Source organism: Urocitellus parryii, chromosome 4 (assembly GCF_045843805.1).
Source record: "Urocitellus parryii isolate mUroPar1 chromosome 4, mUroPar1.hap1, whole genome shotgun sequence".
In the NCBI taxonomy this organism is placed as follows: domain Eukaryota; kingdom Metazoa; phylum Chordata; class Mammalia; order Rodentia; family Sciuridae; genus Urocitellus; species Urocitellus parryii.
In genome coordinates this window covers 206061938-206081664 of record NC_135534.1, presented here as the reverse complement: position 1 = coordinate 206081664, position 19727 = coordinate 206061938, and the positions used below count along the sequence as shown (strand labels likewise).

General features: G+C 59.2%; 1 protein-coding gene across 1 annotated transcript in view; it reads right to left on the bottom strand.

Moving 5' to 3' along the window:
* The window catches only part of Ass1 (argininosuccinate synthase 1), a 44991-nt gene that overhangs the window by 12229 nt on the left and 13035 nt on the right, over nt 1-19727 (bottom strand). The window contains exons 6-12 of the mRNA XM_026386399.2: nt 18606-18662; nt 16985-17059; nt 13904-13974; nt 13486-13516; nt 8898-8988; nt 6094-6178; nt 5454-5518 (exon numbers count right to left, since the gene is read on the bottom strand). Coding sequence (XP_026242184.1) covers nt 5454-5518; nt 6094-6178; nt 8898-8988; nt 13486-13516; nt 13904-13974; nt 16985-17059; nt 18606-18662 — 475 coding nt within the window. The remainder of the gene's footprint in view (nt 1-5453; nt 5519-6093; nt 6179-8897; nt 8989-13485; nt 13517-13903; nt 13975-16984; nt 17060-18605; nt 18663-19727) is intronic.

The following is a 19727-nucleotide window of genomic DNA, read 5'->3' as shown; positions in this document are numbered from 1 at the left end:
TGTGGAGGCTGCAGCTCTGGTGCAATCTCCACTGTCCTTCTGCTTGTGACCTGTGGATGGGAAATGGCCCTGCTAATACCCCCCTTTATACAGGAGGCTCAAGCCCTCAACTCCCTCAGGACACATTGTCACTCTTGTAAATACGTTCAAACAGGTTCCAGTGTCGGCTTCTGCAAATTAGAGAGGGGCAGGAAGCCTGATGGACGGAGAGACAGAAGGAGTGGTACAGAAGGGCCACTGCAGCGGCCTGAGAACAGGAGACGCCGGAACTCAGCACAGAAGCCGGGGTCACTCCTTGGGGGACAGGCTGGTTCCAGACAAGCCACCAAATCCACCACCTAATAGTCCAGCAGTGTGTTTAGGAGGAGCTGAGCGCAGGAGGTTGGGAACATGTGTCCCCAAACACAGCAGAAATGCTGACGAGGCTCAAGGCCAACTTTTCAATTACCCTAAACCTTCACCACCAAGAACAGAGTCATTTCCCAGGAGCCACCAAGATGCGTACGAAGCCGGCACCTCTCATCCTGGCAGTGCAGCATCTCAGTACTTCCTGGGTCTGAGTCAGGTCTCCTAATGATTTCCTTTTTCTTTTCTTTTCTTTTTTTTTTTTTTTTTTTTTTTTTGGTACATTTTGAAAGAAACTAGAAACTTGCAAACCCGCCCTTGCACCAGTCACAGGTAGACAGGTAGTGGTGGCAGCGCTGTCCTGGGCAGGCCGGTAGCAGGAGCCTCTGCAGTTGCAGCTCCCAGGGACCAGGCAGCCGCCCTGGGCCTCTCTCCTGACTGGGACAACTGTAAGGCCAGAGCTGGGGCTGGAACCGCATCTTACAACCTCCTCCTTTACAGAGGGCCCGCTTGGCTTTGCTGGGGAACTTGGCCCCTCTTAGTGAGCTCTCTGAGCCCCAGGTGGGCAACCTGCCTGGAGAACACAGGTTGCCAAGTTTCTGCAGCTCTTCCTCTGAGACCTGCCTGAAGGTAAGCGGAGACAGCTGTCCCTGCAGGCCATGCACACCGATGAGAGAACTTTGACTTGCCTAAGGTCCCCTAGCCACTGGCCCACAACAGGTGTCCCCAGGAAAACAAAGCCAGCAGCCCCAGGAACAAACAGTGCCCAGGGGGCAGAGGGGCCCGCAGAGCCACCTCCTCCTGCTCCCCCAGCTCCAGGAAGGGTCACAGCCGTGACCCACCGGCCTGATTAGGTTCCTGCTCCTTTCCATACTCGGTGTTAAAGTTAAACGTGGCTGATCAAAAAACTGGTTTTTAGGCTGCTGCTGGTGTATGCACGTGTGCGCGCGCGTGTGTGCATTTTAAAGCTCTCTCCCCTCTCCGCAGGGGTGGGGGGCACAGATGATTTCTGTGGGTTTCTACTGGGGAAAAAAAATGACTTAAAAAAAATTGGTGACAGAAACCTGATGCTAAAAGACTATGGATTCTGGCTTTTGACAGTCGGCATACAAACCACTGTGCAAAAGGAAGGAGGACGTGACAGCTGAGCCTCGCGTCGCCGCGGAGCAGACAACAGACATCTTCGGAGTGACACGCACAGCGGCTCCAAGTGTCTATTTTCATCTCCCCGTGTTTACAGGGAAGACAGAGGTGTCAGCACCGCTCTGCGGAGCAGCTTCAATCACACCGTAATTACTGCCAAGAAGGTGGGGGAGGCGAGGAAGGAGGATGAGGAGCCGGGGGTGGCAGGCGGGGAGAGTGGACAAGGAGGAAGGTGGGACCACACAGCTGCTGCGGCTTAAATCCTTCTCATCAGCCCCAGGCTGCCAGGTTAGCCCGCACTGAGGACTGGGAAGAATTGAGTGGATCTGCCAAGCCGGCGGGGGGTGGGTGGGTGTTAGGCACCTGGGCCAGAGGCTCCAGAGGAAGGGATTTGGAAGGGCCAGGGGAAGGAGGTTGGCCGGAGCCCAAGGGCTCCCCTCTTGGTACCAGGGCCGAGGCTGGAGGCGGTTGCCATGGTGATGGGAGGCCAGTCGGGGTGGTGCCCAGCCACCCTCTGTGCTCCTGGCGCCTGTCCTGGAAACAGGGTGGATCTCTGAGGATGGCCACCGCAGGCCTCTGGGACGAGAACCCCTCTGTTTCACAGGTCACCTACACTCTGCGTCTGGAATGTTCCAGCTGAGCAGAGCTTCTGGGAGGGCTGGACAGGGGGGCAGCCCTGCTTCCTTCCTGACCAGAAAGTGGAGGGGCGAGGAGGAAGTGAGATGGGGGAAGGAAGAGGGAAGGGTCCCAGGGGATGAGCACAGGAAGCAGACGAGAGGGACCACAGGGAGAGGGGAGACCAAGAGAAGTGGGGCCCACACAGCGGGGAGAGAAGAGGGAGGGAGGCGGGTGGGCAGCCCAGAGCTGGCTGGAGGGGTCTGGGCCAGACAGGAGGGGGAAGGTGAGCCGAAGGACATGCCGGCTCCTTCCCGGCTTCCCCCTGCCCGCCTCCCCCTCTCCTCCCCACTGATTTCATTTACTTCACTTAATTAGCCCCCCTCCAGAGTTAAAAAGATAATGTGATAATGGCGATGTGAACAGCCACAATACAGGGGAGCCACTCCATCTGCAGACTCCCAGCCCTCTGTCCCTGACCCCATGGCCCCTAGCACCTCCTGACCACACCACCCCAGGTCCTGGCACTGACCAACTCCCTAGCTCCCCCTCCTCCCTGAAAAAACAAGCCCTTAACGAATTTCAATTACGAGCTTTGTAAAATCAATACAGATGACATTCCCCCTTGTACACTGAGATACGGACAATGGCATCGTCCAGCCATGCCCTCAATATAATTGGTGATTATCAGCATCTCCCGTTTCTGTCCACTTAATAAACACCTCATCACGGGGATCCACGACCCCTCACTCATTGTCTCTGTCCCTGCTTTCTCACAGAGAAATATTTGGAGTGGAGAAATAAAAACAGGCCCCTCCCCGAAATCATCAAGTGAGAGGAAAACCATCAGGTTAGAACTTCTGAGGGAATGACAGATCCTCCTCTAGGTGGAAGTCTCAGAGAGAGACAGCAACTTGCCTCAGGTCATCCAGCAGCGTCTTGGAATTGGAATCCTAATTTCCTTCCCCAGGATGGTGTGCTTGTCAGACTAAATTCTGTTCTTTTAGGGACAGTCCCCCACAGGTGCACACAGTACCTGTGCCGAGTGAGGATAGCCCAAGACGTTCTCCTCCACAAGTGGTGAAGAACTAAGGGGGCTGGTACAAGCTGTTGATGTCACAACTCTGCCTTTCTGGGGGATGATGCTCCAGTCTACACCCAGACCCAACCCCAATCCACTTCACAGGTGGAGGAGTCAAGGCTTCGGGCGCTCCATTGCTTCCCAATGGTAATGGGGCCAAGATCAGGACTCAAATCTGGGGCACAGCTTGACCTGATGTGTGCAGTGACGCATGCCAATAATCCCAGCTGCTGGGGAGGCTGAGGCAGGAGGATCTCTAATTTCAGACCAGCCTCAGCAATTTAGCAAGGACCTAGGTAACTTAACAAGACCCTGTCTCAAAAAAAAAAAAAAAAAAAAAAAAAAGAGCTGGGGATGTGGCTCAGCCTTAAGCACCCCTGGGTTCAATACCAGGTACCAAAACAAGAAGAGGAAACAAAAAACAAACCTTGACTCTCAACACTGGATCTTCCATGTGCCTCCCCAGCTCTGCAGGGGCTCAGCCCCCATTAGCCCCCACCCACCACCTGGAGTACTCCTGCTCCACCCCCTCATTTGACCCACTGAAGTCTGTTCTACTACCACCCCCTCCGGGAGGTCCTCCAGGCCTTCTGTACAGTTCTGCCCCCCCACCCAGCAGGATGCCATTTCTCAATTGTAACAATCCTGATCAATTCATGGTGCCTGCCAACACCACTAAGCCACATCTGGAGTCAGCAGGAGCATGCCACGATCGATTAGTGATGCCTACCACAGGCAAGGCAATGGGCAGAGTAGTGGACACGCCAGAGCCCACTGACCACACCCAGAGGGCCTAGGCTGCCTTTGTGCCCACCCGGCATCCCTGAGGACTGGCCTCACCTGCGGAGCCCCTCCCTTGAGCCTGTTCCCCTATCCTGTTTCTCCTGGCCTTCCTCCCCACGCCTGCCTGGTCCTGCTGCCCTGGGCTGGGAGCAAGCCCTCTCCCCTGCTGGCCCTGGGTTTCCCCATCTGGAAAGTGAGGTGTTGGCCTCTGGTCCCCAAGGTCCTGCCAGCTGCCTCTGGAGGACGCCCATTGTGCCTGCTCCCAAGGGCAGGTGGAGACAAAGGGACATTTAATCAGATGTTAAATAGGTGAAGAGACAAAGGTGAGCAGGATAAAAGGGAGCAGCTAATTAGTGACATTGTTCTCCACAAGGCCTTCCCGAGCACTTCCACTGAGTGGTTTCTCATGGACAACAGCTGAGGGAGGAGGAGGGAGAGGCACCGAGGCTCCAACTGAAACAGGCTGGAGCCAGGACGTCTCCGGTCCCAGCCTCAGGATGACTACATTACACCTGGGGAAACTGAGGCCCAGAGGGAAGTCCAAGGTCACTGAGTCAGGCTGGGCAAACCTGGGTCCAGAGCCCCGGACACCTGGCCTCCCAGACCAGCACCCTGGCTAACGGCTGAAATCTGGCCTGGGCCCTTGGGATTTTAGGAAGTTGGTGAAAACGTCCTGCAGGAGAAAGGGCCCTGGCTGCCTTGGCCTGGCCTTGCTCAGCTGCAGGAGCTTTGCAAGTCGACGCTGCGCAAGGTGACGTGAACACCCACCCAACACCACCGGCTGCTACAGGTCCCAGCGCCCAGTTCTGGGGTTCTCGCTTGCTGAGACCCCACCCTCTCCCCCAACGGCCCCTCAGAAGGAAAGCAGCACTGCTGCTCCACACCTGGCTGCCCCTTGGGCTCTGCCTGGGACTGAGTCCTGGAGAGGAGGGTGAGGTCAGTGAAATGGCAAGTGACAAAAGGAATCAGACTGTGGTTCCTCAGACAAGGCAGCGGCACCTGCTGGGCACTGGCCCTCCTCCCGGGGCCCTGCCAGGTGCAGCCAAAGTGGCAGCCACTCCAGTCCGAGTAGATGCCTGCCATCCCTGGGCTTCTCCCCACACCAGGGGTGAGGCGGGGACAGGCCCTCAGGCTTGGGCTGGCTCACAGCGCCCACCCCTGGCAGGATTCCTGCCCTGCCTGCCTGGAGAGCCACACGACACAGCTTTAATGACCACAAAATCGGCCCTGCACGGTCTGCCTCCAAACCGGGCAGACCCGCCCCTGACACAAGAGAGGGTGACCTCAGGGCCTGGCCCCGGCCCCTCGGAGCTTCTCCCAGGCCCTCAGGGCCCTCCCCAATCTTGGGCAGGTCCTCTCATAACACTCTGGGAAGCCAGCGGCAGAGGCCATCATCCTACTTTGCTGGAGAGAAATCTTCTGGGCGTCCTGGGGTCTCTGGGGGCTGGCTGCAGTGGCACACTGCAGGAGAGCTGGGCCCACTCACCTCGGGACTTCATTCCAATGAAGCGGTTCTCCACAATGTCGATGCGGCCCACGCCGTGCTTGCCCCTGTGGGGAGGAGAGGTCACTTGGATTCAGACACTGATGCAAGGCTTGGGTCAGATGCCACCCACAGGGCTGGGCTGGGGTTGACACAGAGGGCACAAGGTTGGTTGCACCCACCCCAGAGCCTGTATGGCACATTAGCCTCCATCTCAGGCTCCAGGACTCGGAGGACATCCGAGCCAGGAACCTGGTCCAAGTGCCCACTGGTTGAGTAAACTGAGGCCCAGGGGAGAAGAGACTGCCTGGGTGACTGGGTTCAATCGCTTCTGCGGCTGTCTTTCCTGGCCCCACGCCTCCCCACACTCATCTTCCCTGATCCAGCGGAGGGCTGGAAGCCCCTGTGCCCGACCAACCCCAGGAGGCCACAGACCCCTTGGTTGCCATCTTTGTAGGCTAAAGGGTTTAAACAGGGACTGCAAGGGCTCTCCTGGCAAACCCATCACCGTGGTCCAGGAGACTCTATGCCTATGGGGCCAGGACACGGCCTGTCCTCCTCAGCCCCTGAACCCCAGCTGTGATGGTTAGTGCCTGCCCAAGAGGATGGTTCCCGGGTGGCTAGGCAGGCTGTGGGCACTCACGCGACTTCATTCAGGTACATGAAGAGCTCCAAGGAGGTCTGGTGAGTGGTGCCATCCTTGGCATTGGTCACCTTCACAGGGACCCCTGGGGGCAGGAGGAGAGGGCAGTGGGCCTCTGGGACTGGAGCTGGGCTCTGTAGAGGAGCCTGCGCCCGCCACCCCGCCCTCTCCCTGTCCTTGCAACGCCTTAAATGCATGTGACAGATATAGAGTCCAAATGACTCCTTCAAAGCCCTGTGCAGGTTGAGGCCCGCTGGGGGGAGAGAAGGGGCGAGAGAGCCCCCCAGAATGAAAGGGAAAATGCAATAAAAACGCTCGCAGGCCCCCTCCCATTCTCTGTGCCCCTTTTGCATTTAGGGACTGTGAAATTGGAACCAGGCCCTGAACTAATTGAATTTCACGCTCCACCATTGTCTTACACAGGGAGCACCTTCTGTCCCACCAGTTGCCCGGGGCTGCCTGGCCGAGGTGCGGCTGGGCGCGCCCACGCGCACACACTCAGCCCCTGCCACGGCTGTCAGGCGGACCCCTGCGCCCCAGCCCGACACCCCAGACCCACACACAGCCGTCTGATTGATGGGGGCGAGCCGGTGCCCGTTCTGGCAGGCGGGGTGTCGGGGACGCCCATGAATTCTGAGAAGTGGGGTCCAGTGTGGCAGGAGGGCTGGAGGGAGGCGGTCGTGGCTCGGCCAGGAAGGGCCGTGTCAAGGGGGGTGGCGAGGTGGGGGCGGTGGGTGGGTTCGGGGTTGACTTTGAATAGCAAGGGGCACCTTCCCGAGCGGTGTGAAATGAGCAATAAATGTATTAGAGGGCTAACAAGAGAGCTGTAACAGTGACAAAGGAAAGCTGTTCAAAGTTGGCGCTAATCCCCCACCCATCTGCCCGGCTCATTACCATGTAGCGAGCCATCGGGTGCCAATCAGGGCTCAATAGCGGCTTTGGAGTCTTTATTAGCCAGCCGCGGCTTGGAGGGGCTTCGCTCAAGCCGCTGTCAGCCTCGCCATTCTTAACCCCCATTTCCAGGGGTTTTATAACTTGGTTGTAAATTGCTATTAAATGTAAGTCTGCCCAATAATGAACCTTAAGCCCCTCTCGCCACCCCCCGCCTCTCCCCGCTGCCTTTCTCTCCCTCCCGGGTCCTATTATGGGCCTTCACTGGGGCCGTGGATGGGGCCTGCCCGGGAGAAGAGGGGACATTGTTGGTGCGGCTGCTGCAGAAAGCCTCTTAGCGTTTAAAATAGTTAATAATTAGATTAAAACTTCAAATAAATTAACTAGAGAGTGAATGGGGACCAGGCAGGAGAGGGTTCCTCCCTCTCTCTTTTTTTTTCCCCTTCCAGACTGTCCCCAAATCCTCATAATGGATCATGTTTCTTCCCCAGCTCAGCCCATAGGGCTGCCCTGTTCCTTCAGGTAGGACTGCCAGAGCCTGGTGCCAGGGACCATCAGCCACCTTCTGTTCACCTGTCCCCATTGCTTTCCTGGGCTCTTGGGGTTCCCACACAGGAGGGCAGGATGTGCTGCCTGGTGCCCCACCATCTTCTCAGGGATGACCCTGTGCCTGTGGGCCAGGCCTGGGCTGGGGAGCAGGCACAAAAGGACCCAGGACTCCAGCTGCCCAGGGGTCCACCTAGGTCTCAGCAGCCCCGTCTTTGGGGCATGGAATTCAAGGGTTTGAACAGTGATGGAGTTGCCCACTGACTTGGCCGGGCTCTTGGGAAAGGCCCAGAAGAGACTCACTGAGTACTAACAGTATGGAGACCTTACAGCATCCGCTCAGCACCTGTGAGCATCTCCTCTATGGCTCGTGTTACAGGGGATTGCACCTGAGGCCCGGGGGGTGCCGGTGTGACTACTAAGTGACTGCTTCTCTCGCCCTGTCCTATCTCTGAGGTGCTCTGGGGAAAGGCTGAGCTTTGGAGCCCCTCTCTCTGGTCTCTGTCCCCTCCTGGCAGATGTGAGTGGATGGATGGGCTAGCCCCTTGGGCTTGGGATGGCCTTAAACTCCTCTTGGTTCCTCTAGCTCCTGCTCAGCACCACCTCCTCCAGGAAGCTTTCCTGATCTCTACAGCCTACTGGAAAGGTCCTCTCCTCAGACCCTGGCACCCTCGCTCTGAACTGGGTCCTGCTCCTCCTGTCACCAGGCGTGCCTTGCCTTCCCCTCCCTCCTTCACAGCAAGCGATGAACACTGTGTCAGCTCAAGGCTGGGCATGCAAACCAGGCCGGCAACTATTTCTCTGACAGCAGCGGGGTGAGGGGAGACCAGGATCCCCCCACCCCAGCTCCATCTGTGCCTGGGGCTGGGGGGTGGCCAGAGCTGGGCAGCTAATTTAGGACTGGCCAAGGCTTAAGAAGTGGAGCAGAGGGGCCCTTGCGTCCAGCTGTATCGGATCTGCCATTCATTGAGCACCTGCCCTTGCCAGCCAGCTCTGCTGCGGGTCATTTCCCATATGGACCTCCTTCCACACCAGGAAAACAGCAGGCACCTTGTATCCCCAGGTCAAGGTGGGGAAACTGAGACCCAGGAAAGTCAAGTGACTTTCCCAAAGTCCCAGAGTATCTGGCAGGTGGCTGCTCAGAGGCTGGAAGTTTGGATTTCCCCTCCCAAGCCTAGAGGTGTGCATGGATCACACTGTCTGGGGATGGAAACTGTTGGGACCTCGAAGCCCCTGCCTGAATTCTGGCTTCCAGGAACTCAGGAGAGGTGAGAGGACTTAGGACCCAAGCAGGGAGCAGAGGGAGCCAGAGCCCTGAGCCTCAGCCCCCTTCAGGTTCCAGGGGTGCCGCACGGTGGGCAACCTACCTTTCTTGAATTCTATCTCCAGGACGTCAGGGGTATTGGGGGTTTTGGCTGGGTCCTGGGTCTTTGTGTAGAGTCCTGGAGGCGCTGGGTTCTGACAAAAGAGAAAGAGGTTGGAGGGTGGAGAGTGCCCAGCCCCCGGGCAGGAAAGCTGCACCCTACCTCCTGCACCCACGCCCCTCCCCAGGACAGGAGGCCTCTGGCAGGGACTTCCCCGCCATCCCGGCGGGTCCTGCAGGCTTCCCAGCCCCCAGCCCAGAGCTGGCCCCGCTGCCAGGGGCCTGGGAAACAAAGGGCTCAAGAAATCAGACAATTTTTCCCCTCAACTTGATCTCATCTTTTTCTTCGACGCCCCCACAGCTGGAGGTAGAATAGCAGGAGAGAAACAAGTCAGGCAGGAAAAAGTGCGACTTCGCAGGAGCGGCCGCCTTCCGCGGGCTTCCCGGGAGCCGCACGCACGCTCTCGCAGGCGCCGGGAATTGGGGTTTATTCCGCGATGACCGCAAAGCTAATGACTGCGCGTGACCCCAGCAGGTGCTCCGGCGGGCCGAGCCGTCCCCGGGGTCCCCGAGGTTAATACTCACAGGGAGAAAAGAGAAGAGCAAAGCAAAAACCATTTGAAAACACATCAACCTTTATGTATATTTGTTCTCGGGCGCGTTGGAAAATGGGCCTCGTCTTGCGGCAGAGGAGCAGGGATTCTTGCTGCCCGGGACTCTAGATTCCCGGCAGCCTCTGGGGGCCCCAGCTCGACCGGCCGCAGTTTGGACACTTGCAGTGCTGGGGACAGGGACCCAGGGGACCTGCCTGCTCAAGTTCCTCCTGTGCCCAGCTGCTCTGCGCACCTGCTGATGTCCCGCCAACAGGGTCCCTTACATCTGTGCCTTTCCAAACCGGGTGCCCATTCACGCGTGGCCTTTGCTTCTCAGCAGCCCTGTCTGGTAAGAAGGCCAGACCCCACGGCCTCATCGACAGGCGAAGCCACAGAGCCTGTGGGCCAGCGCGGAGTTGCAGCAGTGAGCTCTGGAGGGATGGATGGACCGTGTCCAGCTGGAGGCTGGGAACATACTCCAGGCTAGAGGCAAGACCTCAGGCTGCGGGGCCTTGAGCAAGCTGCCTTACTTCCTTCTGCCTCAGTTCCCTCATCTGTAAAATGGGGGGATGACACTCCCATAATTTAAGTGCATAGACCGATTCTTACTGGACTAGAAAACATACCAGAGAACAATATGCAAGGCCCAGTGCAGATGGTAATGGGTCTGCCAGGGAAGGGACAGCGGGTGACAGGCACTGAGCCTCCTGCCTGTAAGAGTCCTTTTAGGACAGGCCCCAGCCCACGGGGTGCCGCGGCCCAAGCACCTGTGCTCCCCTTCCCACTGGCTCTATGCTGGGTCCACCCATCCCAGTTTCCCTTGCTTCCTGTTTCAGCAGTGGACATACAGTGTCTGTCCAGGAGGCCTCTAGTGCCGGGCAGATGTGGTCCTTCCAGCTGTTTCTGAGCTCAGACATGAGGAACCCTGCCCCACTCACCACTGCCTGACCTTGGGCCTGTGCCCCTTCATCTGTTTTCATCTGTGCATTAGAAAACAAGAACCCAGAACCCACCTTAAAGACAGACTCAGGGAGTCAGGGGGGTAAGGACCCCCCTCCTTACCTCCCTAGACCAGAAGGAAAACTAGGGCCCAGAGAAGAGGCAGATCCAAATCACGCCTCTCAAGCCAGCCCAGGGCTCTTCCCAGCATCCCGTGCTCTGTCTCAGCTGCCGAGGTGGCCTGGGCCGAGAAGCAGTGTGAGGACCACAGGGAGACAGCCAGCACCTGAGCCTGGTGTCAGAGACTGGCCAGGCTCCCTGGCCCACAGCCCCTTCCCCACCTGCCTAGGACTCCCACCCAGGTGCCCGACTGTGACCACGTTTTCAGCTGGGCCCTTGTCACCTTCTCCAGCCACTCCTTAGAAGTGGAGGACAACAGTGTTTGTATTTGGAAGGAGCCACGGGAAGACAGGAAGACCTCGAGGCCTGGATTAGGAGGAGGAGGATGGTCCCTCTACAGCGGAAGTTGCAGGCAGCTGCTGGGCGGGCACCTGACAGCTCCGATTAAATAAAATAACTAAATAGAAATAAAATGACATTTGCTTTGCATTCCGAGGTGGCTTGGGCGCCTGCCTTCTTTTTTACTCCCCCTCCTAAAAGCCCAGTTCAAATGACAAATAGTTTGTTGCGGAGTATCAATGCCATCTATTTATCCATCCCAGCGGGAGGGCTCACTTCCAATGTCATCTTGGGGAGGGGGTGCAGGGGGAGGGAAGAGAGTGAAGAAGAAGAGAGGGAGAGAGAGTCGGTGGGGGCGGGGGAGAGGGCGAAAGAAAGCATGAAGCAGAGCCCGGGAAGGAGAAATTGGAAGCAAATGGCCCATGAACTAAGCCATGATGTAGAGGCATGATCGATGCTGCAAATGGTTTATTCATCCATCAGATATGGCGGGCCGGCGACTGAATGAACTCTTTCACTGTGGGCCGTATGAAGTTAAAGCAAGTAAATTTCTATCTTTCTTCACATTAGCTGCCTCATTGCCCTTCAATCAGCCCTCATGGAGGCAGAAAATGGCTCAGCCATCTGCCTTCAAACCCTCCCTTCCGCAGGTCTCGGGGCTTTTTTTGGAGAGGGGGAGGGGCACTGGTTCCCCTAAGCTTCTCTCCCAGAGCTCCTCCCTGGGGGACTGGGGGGCCGCAGAGCAAGGCTGGGTCCTGGAGGTTAGGCACCTGCATGGAACTCTGGGGATCCCCTGTGGCCAGGTCAACTCAGGATGGCGCTGACCCCCTGCTAGGGTGGGTGGGCCTTGATGAGAAGAGTTTCTGAGAGCAGCTTGGTGGCCTAAGGGGGAAGGTAGGACCCTCCAACCCCCAAGATTGAGGCCTTGCCTGTGCCAGTGGAGGTGCTATGATTTCCCGTTTTGTGCACAAGAATTGGCAGGCTCAGAGAAGTCAGGTAGCTTGCTTGAGACTGCACAGCAATTAAGAAGCAGAGCTGGGTTCATGCTCAGTTTTACTAACTCTGGGACCCAAGAATTGATTGGGTGGCAGCATCCTTGATAAAGACTTGGGAACACTTACTTATCCACCCAATGCCATTGTTAAAAGGCCTGAGAGGGGACAGAGCCTGCCCATAGTCACAAGGCGATCTGTACCAAGTCTCAGTCCCCTAAATGCCTGAGGGGTGATTCCCTCCTGCCTCAGCCCTGTACCCCAATCCTGTGTTGGTCTGGTCTTGGGGAGATGGCCACAGGCTGCTTGGAGAGGGTGGGAGTGGCTTCCCAGCATGCCCGCGGCTGGCAGGACACCCTGCCTGGAAGCAGCTCTGCAGGGCCCAGCCCCCCCCCACCCCCTTGGTGCTGACTGACTGGCTAATTAGAGGTGGCTGCCCGAGTGTCGTGGGGTCAACAGAGCGTGAACTGGAAGAACCTGTGGCCAGCAGGCAGCAGCCCTGCAGTGCCCATCAGTCCTCAGGGGACAGGGTGCCGGCTCTCCTGAGTGACAGCGTGGACCAAGCGGGGAGAGCGGGTGGGGAGGGGGACCTAAGACCCAAGGCACCAGCCCTGCCCTTTTTCTGAGCGACTGGCACCCAGGGTGCCATCACCGCCCTGGCCCCCAGTGTCCCTCCTGTGAGGTGAGGTGCTCCCAGCCTGCAGCCAAGGAAATCAAGGCGAGAAAATGAACGCCCAAGCGGGCCAGGCGCCAGCGGGTGGAGGCACACGTCACATGGTGGCCGACAGTGACGGAGCCCTTGACGGCTGGGGGATGTCGGGTTGGCACATGTTGGGGCAGTCAGAGACGCCAGGCCTGGGGAGCCGGCCTGCACCCCGGGCAGAGCTCCAGCCCTCGGGGTTCTCAGCCAAGCCACCCCGGCCTCTCCCTCCAGATGGCCTTTTTGGATCCCCGAGGCCCAGCTGCCCCAGCACTACCCCCGCCCCCAACACACGTCCTCCCTGTCCTCCCTGATGTCAGCCGGGCGGCCCACCCACCCCCAGAGCTGCCGCCCAGGGTGGGGCTGGGCCAGGGACACATTCCCTTGGGGACAAAGAGATTTTTCTCTTCCCATGATAGACTTTGTCCTGCCTCCCCCACCTCCCATGGTGGGCAGAGGAGACACAAAGAAACCCCCGAGGAGAGAAACCCTAAACTTCAAACCCGGCTGAGGGCCCAGCCTGGCCAGCCTGGAGGTCGGGGACAGGATCAGGGAGGCCAGGGCGAGCGGGGGACAGACACAGACAAATGGGTCCTGCCACCCCGTCCCACATGCCATGGGCGAGGCTGTGGGCACAGGCTGGGTCCTCCCACCAGCGTCTCATCTGCCTAATGACGCCTTTATTGTCTCCCAGTCCCCTCTCTCCTGGCGGCTCTGAAATACTTCCTTCCCTATTCATCCCGCAGCAATTAGAAAGAGTACGGGGTGGGGGTGGGGGGGAGGGTCAGGGACACAGGCTCTGCTCCAGGCCTGCCCCCCGTGAAATTTCAAATTAGGCTACAAATACATCAGAGGGCACAGGCACGGAGCCACCACCAAAGGTGGCCGGCGCAAAGGAACGGAGATTACCTTGGGGTTCTCCAGGATTCCAGCCTCGTAGCTGTGGGGACAGAAGGGAGACCAGGTGAGTCGGGAAGGGACACGGCCACTCCAGGCACACACCACCGCCCGTTGTGTGCCATTTCCTGTCTGCCAAAACACTGGCTGCCCACCCTGCCTGGAACACCCCGCCCACCCCCGTTGGCTGTGAGAGCCAAGGGCCACAAGGAAGAGCCGAGACAGTGCCCTCAGATTCTGGGGTGCAGGCCCAAGCTCCACACACAGGGCCTCTGGCTGGGGACCCTCCCATGCCATCCCTCTGCCTTCAGTGCTGTTCCCGGTGCCAGCTGAGCCCCGTTCATCCCACAGTAGAAGCAGCAGCGGGAGCGGGTGACTGGGTGTCTGCTCCGGGAGGCAGGACCCCAGGTGTGGGGCAGGCACGTCTTACCTGATGTGCATGAGGTTCTCGTCCATGCTCCAGGGGTTCTTGGGGGTGACCGGAATGGGAATTCCATGTTGCTGCAGGTTAGAGACAACATGGGACAGACGTGAGATGGCTGGAAGGGTACCTGAGGGTCAGGCTCTGGACCACCTGGGGCCGCCCTGCAGGAGGAGCGAGGCCCGCTGCTAGACCTGCCAAAGACCCAGTGCTGGGGATGCTGATCTTGGAGCTTCCTTCCAGAAGACCCTGAGTCCATCCTCCAAGGGCCCCTGGAGAACCTGGTGCCAGGCACTGTGCTGAGGGTCCCAGCCCTGGCTCACTGACCCCCACAGAGCCCCTGCAGAGGCATCTGTCCCAGAGTCCACACTGCTCAGTAGGGACCCTTCCACAGGAGGGACCCAGGACAGCGTCAGCTCATGGCCCTGAAGTACAAGACCTGCTGGGAACCACACCCGCCCCAAGCCCAGGGCAATTGCCATGGATGTCATCGTGGAGCCTGCAAGGGGACAGCCGGGGCTGGAGGCCTTGCTTTTCCATGAGACTTTGCTTCCCAGTGGTCCTCCATGGGTAAAGGAACCCCTCTCCCTGGGCCTTACTTAACATTTGGGGAAAGGACAGGGCTGGTGCCTTACTGACCGTGCCCCCCGGCTGACACCTGACCGGAACCTGCATGGGCACTCAGGTCCCCCCAGCACAGGACTCTCAGCGCGTTCTCCCCTCCCAAGGCCTACCGGGCAGAGGGCAGGCCAGGGGCCCCTTGAAGCCAGTGAGACCCGACGCTCTGCCTCCCAGCCCCCGAGCACCTGGCCCCAGTGGTCTTGGCCCCCACCAGCAGCAGCCAGGGCCTCCTCTCTGCTGATGGGGCTCTGCCCACAACAGATTCTGGAACCCTCCCCCAGGTGGCTGCCGCGTTCCTTCATCTCTACTTCAAACAAGGCACCCAAATCGAACACACCAACAGGGTTTAGTTTTGTAGCTTTAGCAAGAGAATCACTTAAAAAACAAGAACAAACAGCTCATGCCTCCCCTAGGGCTTGTGCCTCTGGATTTAAGCCACATGGGCCACAAGAACACGGCGTTTCCAGGCTGCTCCGTGTTGGGGGGCACATGTCTCCTTGTGTCCAGAGTCAGAGTGGGGCACTCGCCTGGGCCTTTTCCCCGTGCAGCTGCCAGGCGCAGGGTCCAGGACTCTGTGACTACACCACAGGGACATGCTGGTGGCCTGGTGGGCCTTGTCTTCCAGACTTAGGGCTGGTGGCTGGGGCTCAGAAAATCGGTCACCCAGGTTCCTGGGGTCTTCGTCTGGGGGAGGCTGTGGAACCCATGCCCTCTCCTCCCTACTGAACCTCCATCAAGGGTGAGGAGAGGAGAGCAAGAGGGGAGCAAAGGAGGAGGGAGAGCCAACCAGGGTGACGACCCAAGACCTGGGAGACGGGCTTCCCAACCCCTGTCTGTCCTGAGGCCCTGGCTCCCCAAATCTCTGGTGGCGATAGAGAATGGAGAGCAAACCGTCTTCAGGATGGGCTGGTTTTCCCTGGAGTCTGGCTACGACTCTGAGCATCTCCCCCTTGGGTGATGGGCCTGGGGAAGACGGGACGTGAAAGAAATCGTGTTTCTCAGAGAGCCCTTTGGCCTTGGCTACTTCCAGGTCTCAAAAGCAAAGATCTCCAAAGCCCCATTGATTTTCGTCTCCTCTGTCTCGGATTCTGCCTGACTCGGGATTTTGGACAAAGCCCGGTGGCTGCTCAGTTATTCTGGTCATTTCCTGGGTGGCTCTGCGGCCCTTGTAGAGTGCGCTCAGACTGCCCACAGCTCTGTTCTGAAACCCGGCTCCCAGAAGGAGGGTGGGCAGCTGAGGGGGGGGGGCAGCTGATCTTTCCCGGGCCCACTTCTCCTGTTCGCGAGGTTTTCTGGGAGGGAAGCTAAACCAAGGGCCTTCTTCCCAAAATCTGGGCAGGAGGGACCGCGATGCTCCCGAAGTCCATTTTTGCTGGAAAACCCAGGAGCCAGTTTTGTGCGGGGACTTGCGGGCACAGAGGGCACTGTGTGGGTCAGCTCTGCCCCTCCCTTCCACTGAGACTCCAGGTCTGAGCATGGCCACCATGAAGTGTGGGGGCTGCAATTCATTATTCTTAAAGACGAGACACGCTTCATATTCTACATCATCAAGGAGACGAGGGGGGGAGGGGACGCCTCGCCAACCTCCGCTCTCTTAATAGCGCTGCTATTTGACGATTTGTTTGGCAACATATGGGTTTGGTCTTGTAAACTCCCCTCTTAATAATAAAACAACAGATGGTGGAGGAGGTCTTTCCTCCCAGCGCTCCAGGTCTTAATGGGATGCTGGCGGCAGGGGCAGGGCTGCGTTCCCGCCGTGTCCCCTGCCACGAGGCACCTCGGCGGCAGCGAGAGCGCACAGCCAGCCCTGGCGACTGCTATTTAAAAACCTGAGCAATTTTCTGGTGTGTGCACCGAGTTGCTTTCCCCGTCTGATTGATTGAGGCTGTTTGTCAAGTGCTGCCATTGAGTCGCTAAAAAGAAAGCCACCCCGGGGAGCGGCTAAGGATCTTGATGCAAAACTTCTAATATGTTTTATTGCAACTTGTACTTCAAAAAGGGCCGGCGCCACACAGGTCTTTGTCTACCACTCTCCTCGGAGCGCCTACCTGTTCCCAGGAAGCACTGGGGACAATTAGCCGCCAGGTAATTGAGGTGCACAGAGCAGCCTCTGGCTCAGACCCCCTCCCAGTTGTCCCCAGAAGGACCCCCACAGAGACACACACCGCAGAGGTGGCAAGCAGGATGCGGGTCTCCTGGGAATGGGAAGGAGACAGCCAGCACCCTCTGGCCAGGTGGCACACACCTCAGAGATGCCCAGCCCAGGGAGTGGGTACTGCAGATGACCACACCTCTGTTGGTCTGACCCAGGGGGCAAGTGCCACTGGGGGTGCAACAGGAACAGGGGTTCCATCTCCTGCCAGGTGGGATCAGTGTTGGCTTTGTGCCACTGGCCCACAGGAGCCCTGCTGGATGCACGGGGAGGGTAGCGGGCGGTGGCCAGGGCGACGGTGGAGGCCCAGCTCTTACCTTGGCGTAGTCCATCAGGTCATTGCGGCCCTTGAAGCGATTGTAGAACTCGGGCATCCTCCAGGGAGCGATGACCTAGACAAGGGACAGGGGCGAGCCGTCAGGCCTGGGCAGGGCCAGGGTGCTGACTCCTCCTGGTCCTTGGCAGAAGAGCTGGCACTTCTGGGAAGGGCTCGTGGCTCTGTGGCCACTGGGGGTCTCTGTGGGGATGGGCAGGGGGAGGACAGAGGCTGCCCCCACACTGGGGTGCCTGCTCTCGGCCCCCAGGGCTCAGTCCCCCTAGCTGAGACCTGAGGATCTAAACCAGATGGGCTTCAAGGTCCAACGATCCTCGGTGACTGGGGGTCCCAGAGGTGAAATACGGTGCTGCCACCCACTGCTGAGTGGGGAAGGAGCCCAGGTCTGAGGGAGGCAGGGACAGGTCCCCAGGAGAGGCCGCGCCCACTGACCAGACCCTAGCCTCTCTCTGAATGCGAGAACTCAGGTGTACGTGGGGCCCTCAGGTAGAGGGGGAGCTGGGCGTGGCTTCTGGGTGGGTGGCAGCAGGACCTGCTTTCCTCTCCTGGCCCCAGAGTGAGCCGTCCTTGGACCAGGCTCCCTGCTGAGAATGCACCCAGGCCCTCAGGGCTCCCCCAGCCCCACCGCAGCCCCTGGGCTTGGCCTCTGAGGACAAAGACCCAGAAATTGGACGTCCTGGCCCCTGACCCCAAGCTGCTGCGGGAAGCAGAGAAGCGGAGGCCTAGGCTTCGGCAGCCTCCTCGCTGCAGAAGGCCAACAGGTGACCACTGACCCAGGGCGACTGTGGCCTGGCATGTGGGGTCAGAATCACTCACTAGGGCTCATCACGGCTCACCTCCAGGCCACGCCTGGGCCCAGACAGGCAACTGCCGCAGGATAAAAGGACAGAGGAAGACGTGCCACAGGAGGAAGGGAAGCTCCTAGAGCCCCTGGGGGCAGGGAGGGAGAACTGTGCTACAGTTCTGTGGGCATCAACGCCTGGCTGGTCCATGGGGTTTGATAGATAAGATGATGTTACTGGGTTTTAATGTGGCCACTAGGGGACCTGGAAATGATCCGCAAGGCCACATCCAAGCACTACCACCGCTCTGGCTGCAGGCCCGGGAGCCTGCCCCTGCGCAGCTCACCTGGAGCCTGGCTGAGCTGGTTCCCTGAAGGAATGAATGTGCGTGAGTGAAGGACTGGATGGATGGATGGAAGGACAGACAGAAGCCCAGGCTGGAGGGGGAGGGGACAGTCCACAGACAGAGGGGGTTCATTCCCCAAGATCCTGGGGTTCTGTATCCCAGGAACAGGTCCAAGATGCCAGGGTCGGCCCCGGCAGCCAGGGAGGAACGGGGTGTAGCCAGGTGGCCCTTCTCAGGGCTGGGAGGGCCACATCCCAGCCATTCTGGCCTGCCTCTGGGGACCCAAGGACACTGGCTGCAGGGCCCACCTGGGCACCACCTCCAGGAGGAATGAGACAAGGGAGAGCGTGGCCTCTGAGGACTGTCCTCCCAGTGGATGTTCTTGATGGGAGCTATGGTCCGACACCCTGGAGAAGGCTCAGGAGCTTCCGTCCCTGAGCCCCGACACCTGCCCCAGGAGGACGGCAAGGGCTTACCTTAATCTGGGGCGCCAGTGAGTAGCAGGTGAGCTCAAAACGGACCTGGTCGTTGCCCTGCAGTTCAGAACACAGGCTGGGTCAGGACACACAGGACAAGGTCTGGGGCCAGGGGAGGGGTGGGGACAGGGACCTTGCTGGCAAAGAACTCTGTTCCTGAGCTCACGCCCACCTCCCCACCTGCAGCCTCCCAAGGGTGGTCGCCCTGGCCCACTTTAAAGACACCAGCTGCAAAGCAGCCCTGCCCCAGGGTGGGACCAGGACTCCACCAGCAGCTTCTGGGTGGGAGCTGGGCGCCGTGGAGGGAGCACAGAGGCGCAGGAGGCAACTTGGGGCCAGGCTGAGCGCCGTGGCCTGTGTGCAGGGTGAGCGTGCGAGGGGCACAGGTGTGCACTTGTCGGGGTGCAGAGCTGCATGCTGCAGTCTGGCGCGTAGAACATGTGCACACGTAGCCACGTGTATGGGGTCACAAGACGAGGGTATGTGCAGGGTGTGGGATTCTGGGGACACGGAGGGGGGAGGGGTGTGCATGCAGCAGTGGACAGGGACATCTGGACCCTTGGGGACAGAGGCCTGGACCAGATTCCAGGTGTGAGAAGCCCTGAGGGCCGGGGTCCTCTCCAGGCAGCCCCGGAGCTGCCTGACCCTGTCCTGGTGCTAGTTCCTCCTCACCCATAAAGGGGGAAATCCTGTCACCTCCCCGGGCCTGTTTCCAACTGAACAGTGGCTGGTCAGCGAGGAGAGGGGCCAGGCGACAGGGAGGGCCTTCCCTGCTTAGCGCCTCTCTGCACGAACAGGAGCCCAGGGAGCACAGCTTGCAGGTGGCCAGCCTGCCCTTCTGCTGCCCAGTGCAGAGTCACTCTGCTCACTCCTGGGCCACCAGGCTCATGACCAGGACGAGGAGGAGGGGGGCAGGGCTGGGTGCAGGCGCGCTGCACGGGAGCCCAGGGAAGCCGCCGCCCGCCCGCCTGCTCCAGCGCGGGCTCAGTGGCGAGGAGACTTGCCACTGTGGAAATGACAGAGGGACCTTGTGCCTACTGTGAAAACCGCTCGGCGCAGCCAGGCAGCAGCGGGAATAACAGGTCATTTTCCAGAGCCTCATCAGGGGACGAGGAAATCCAG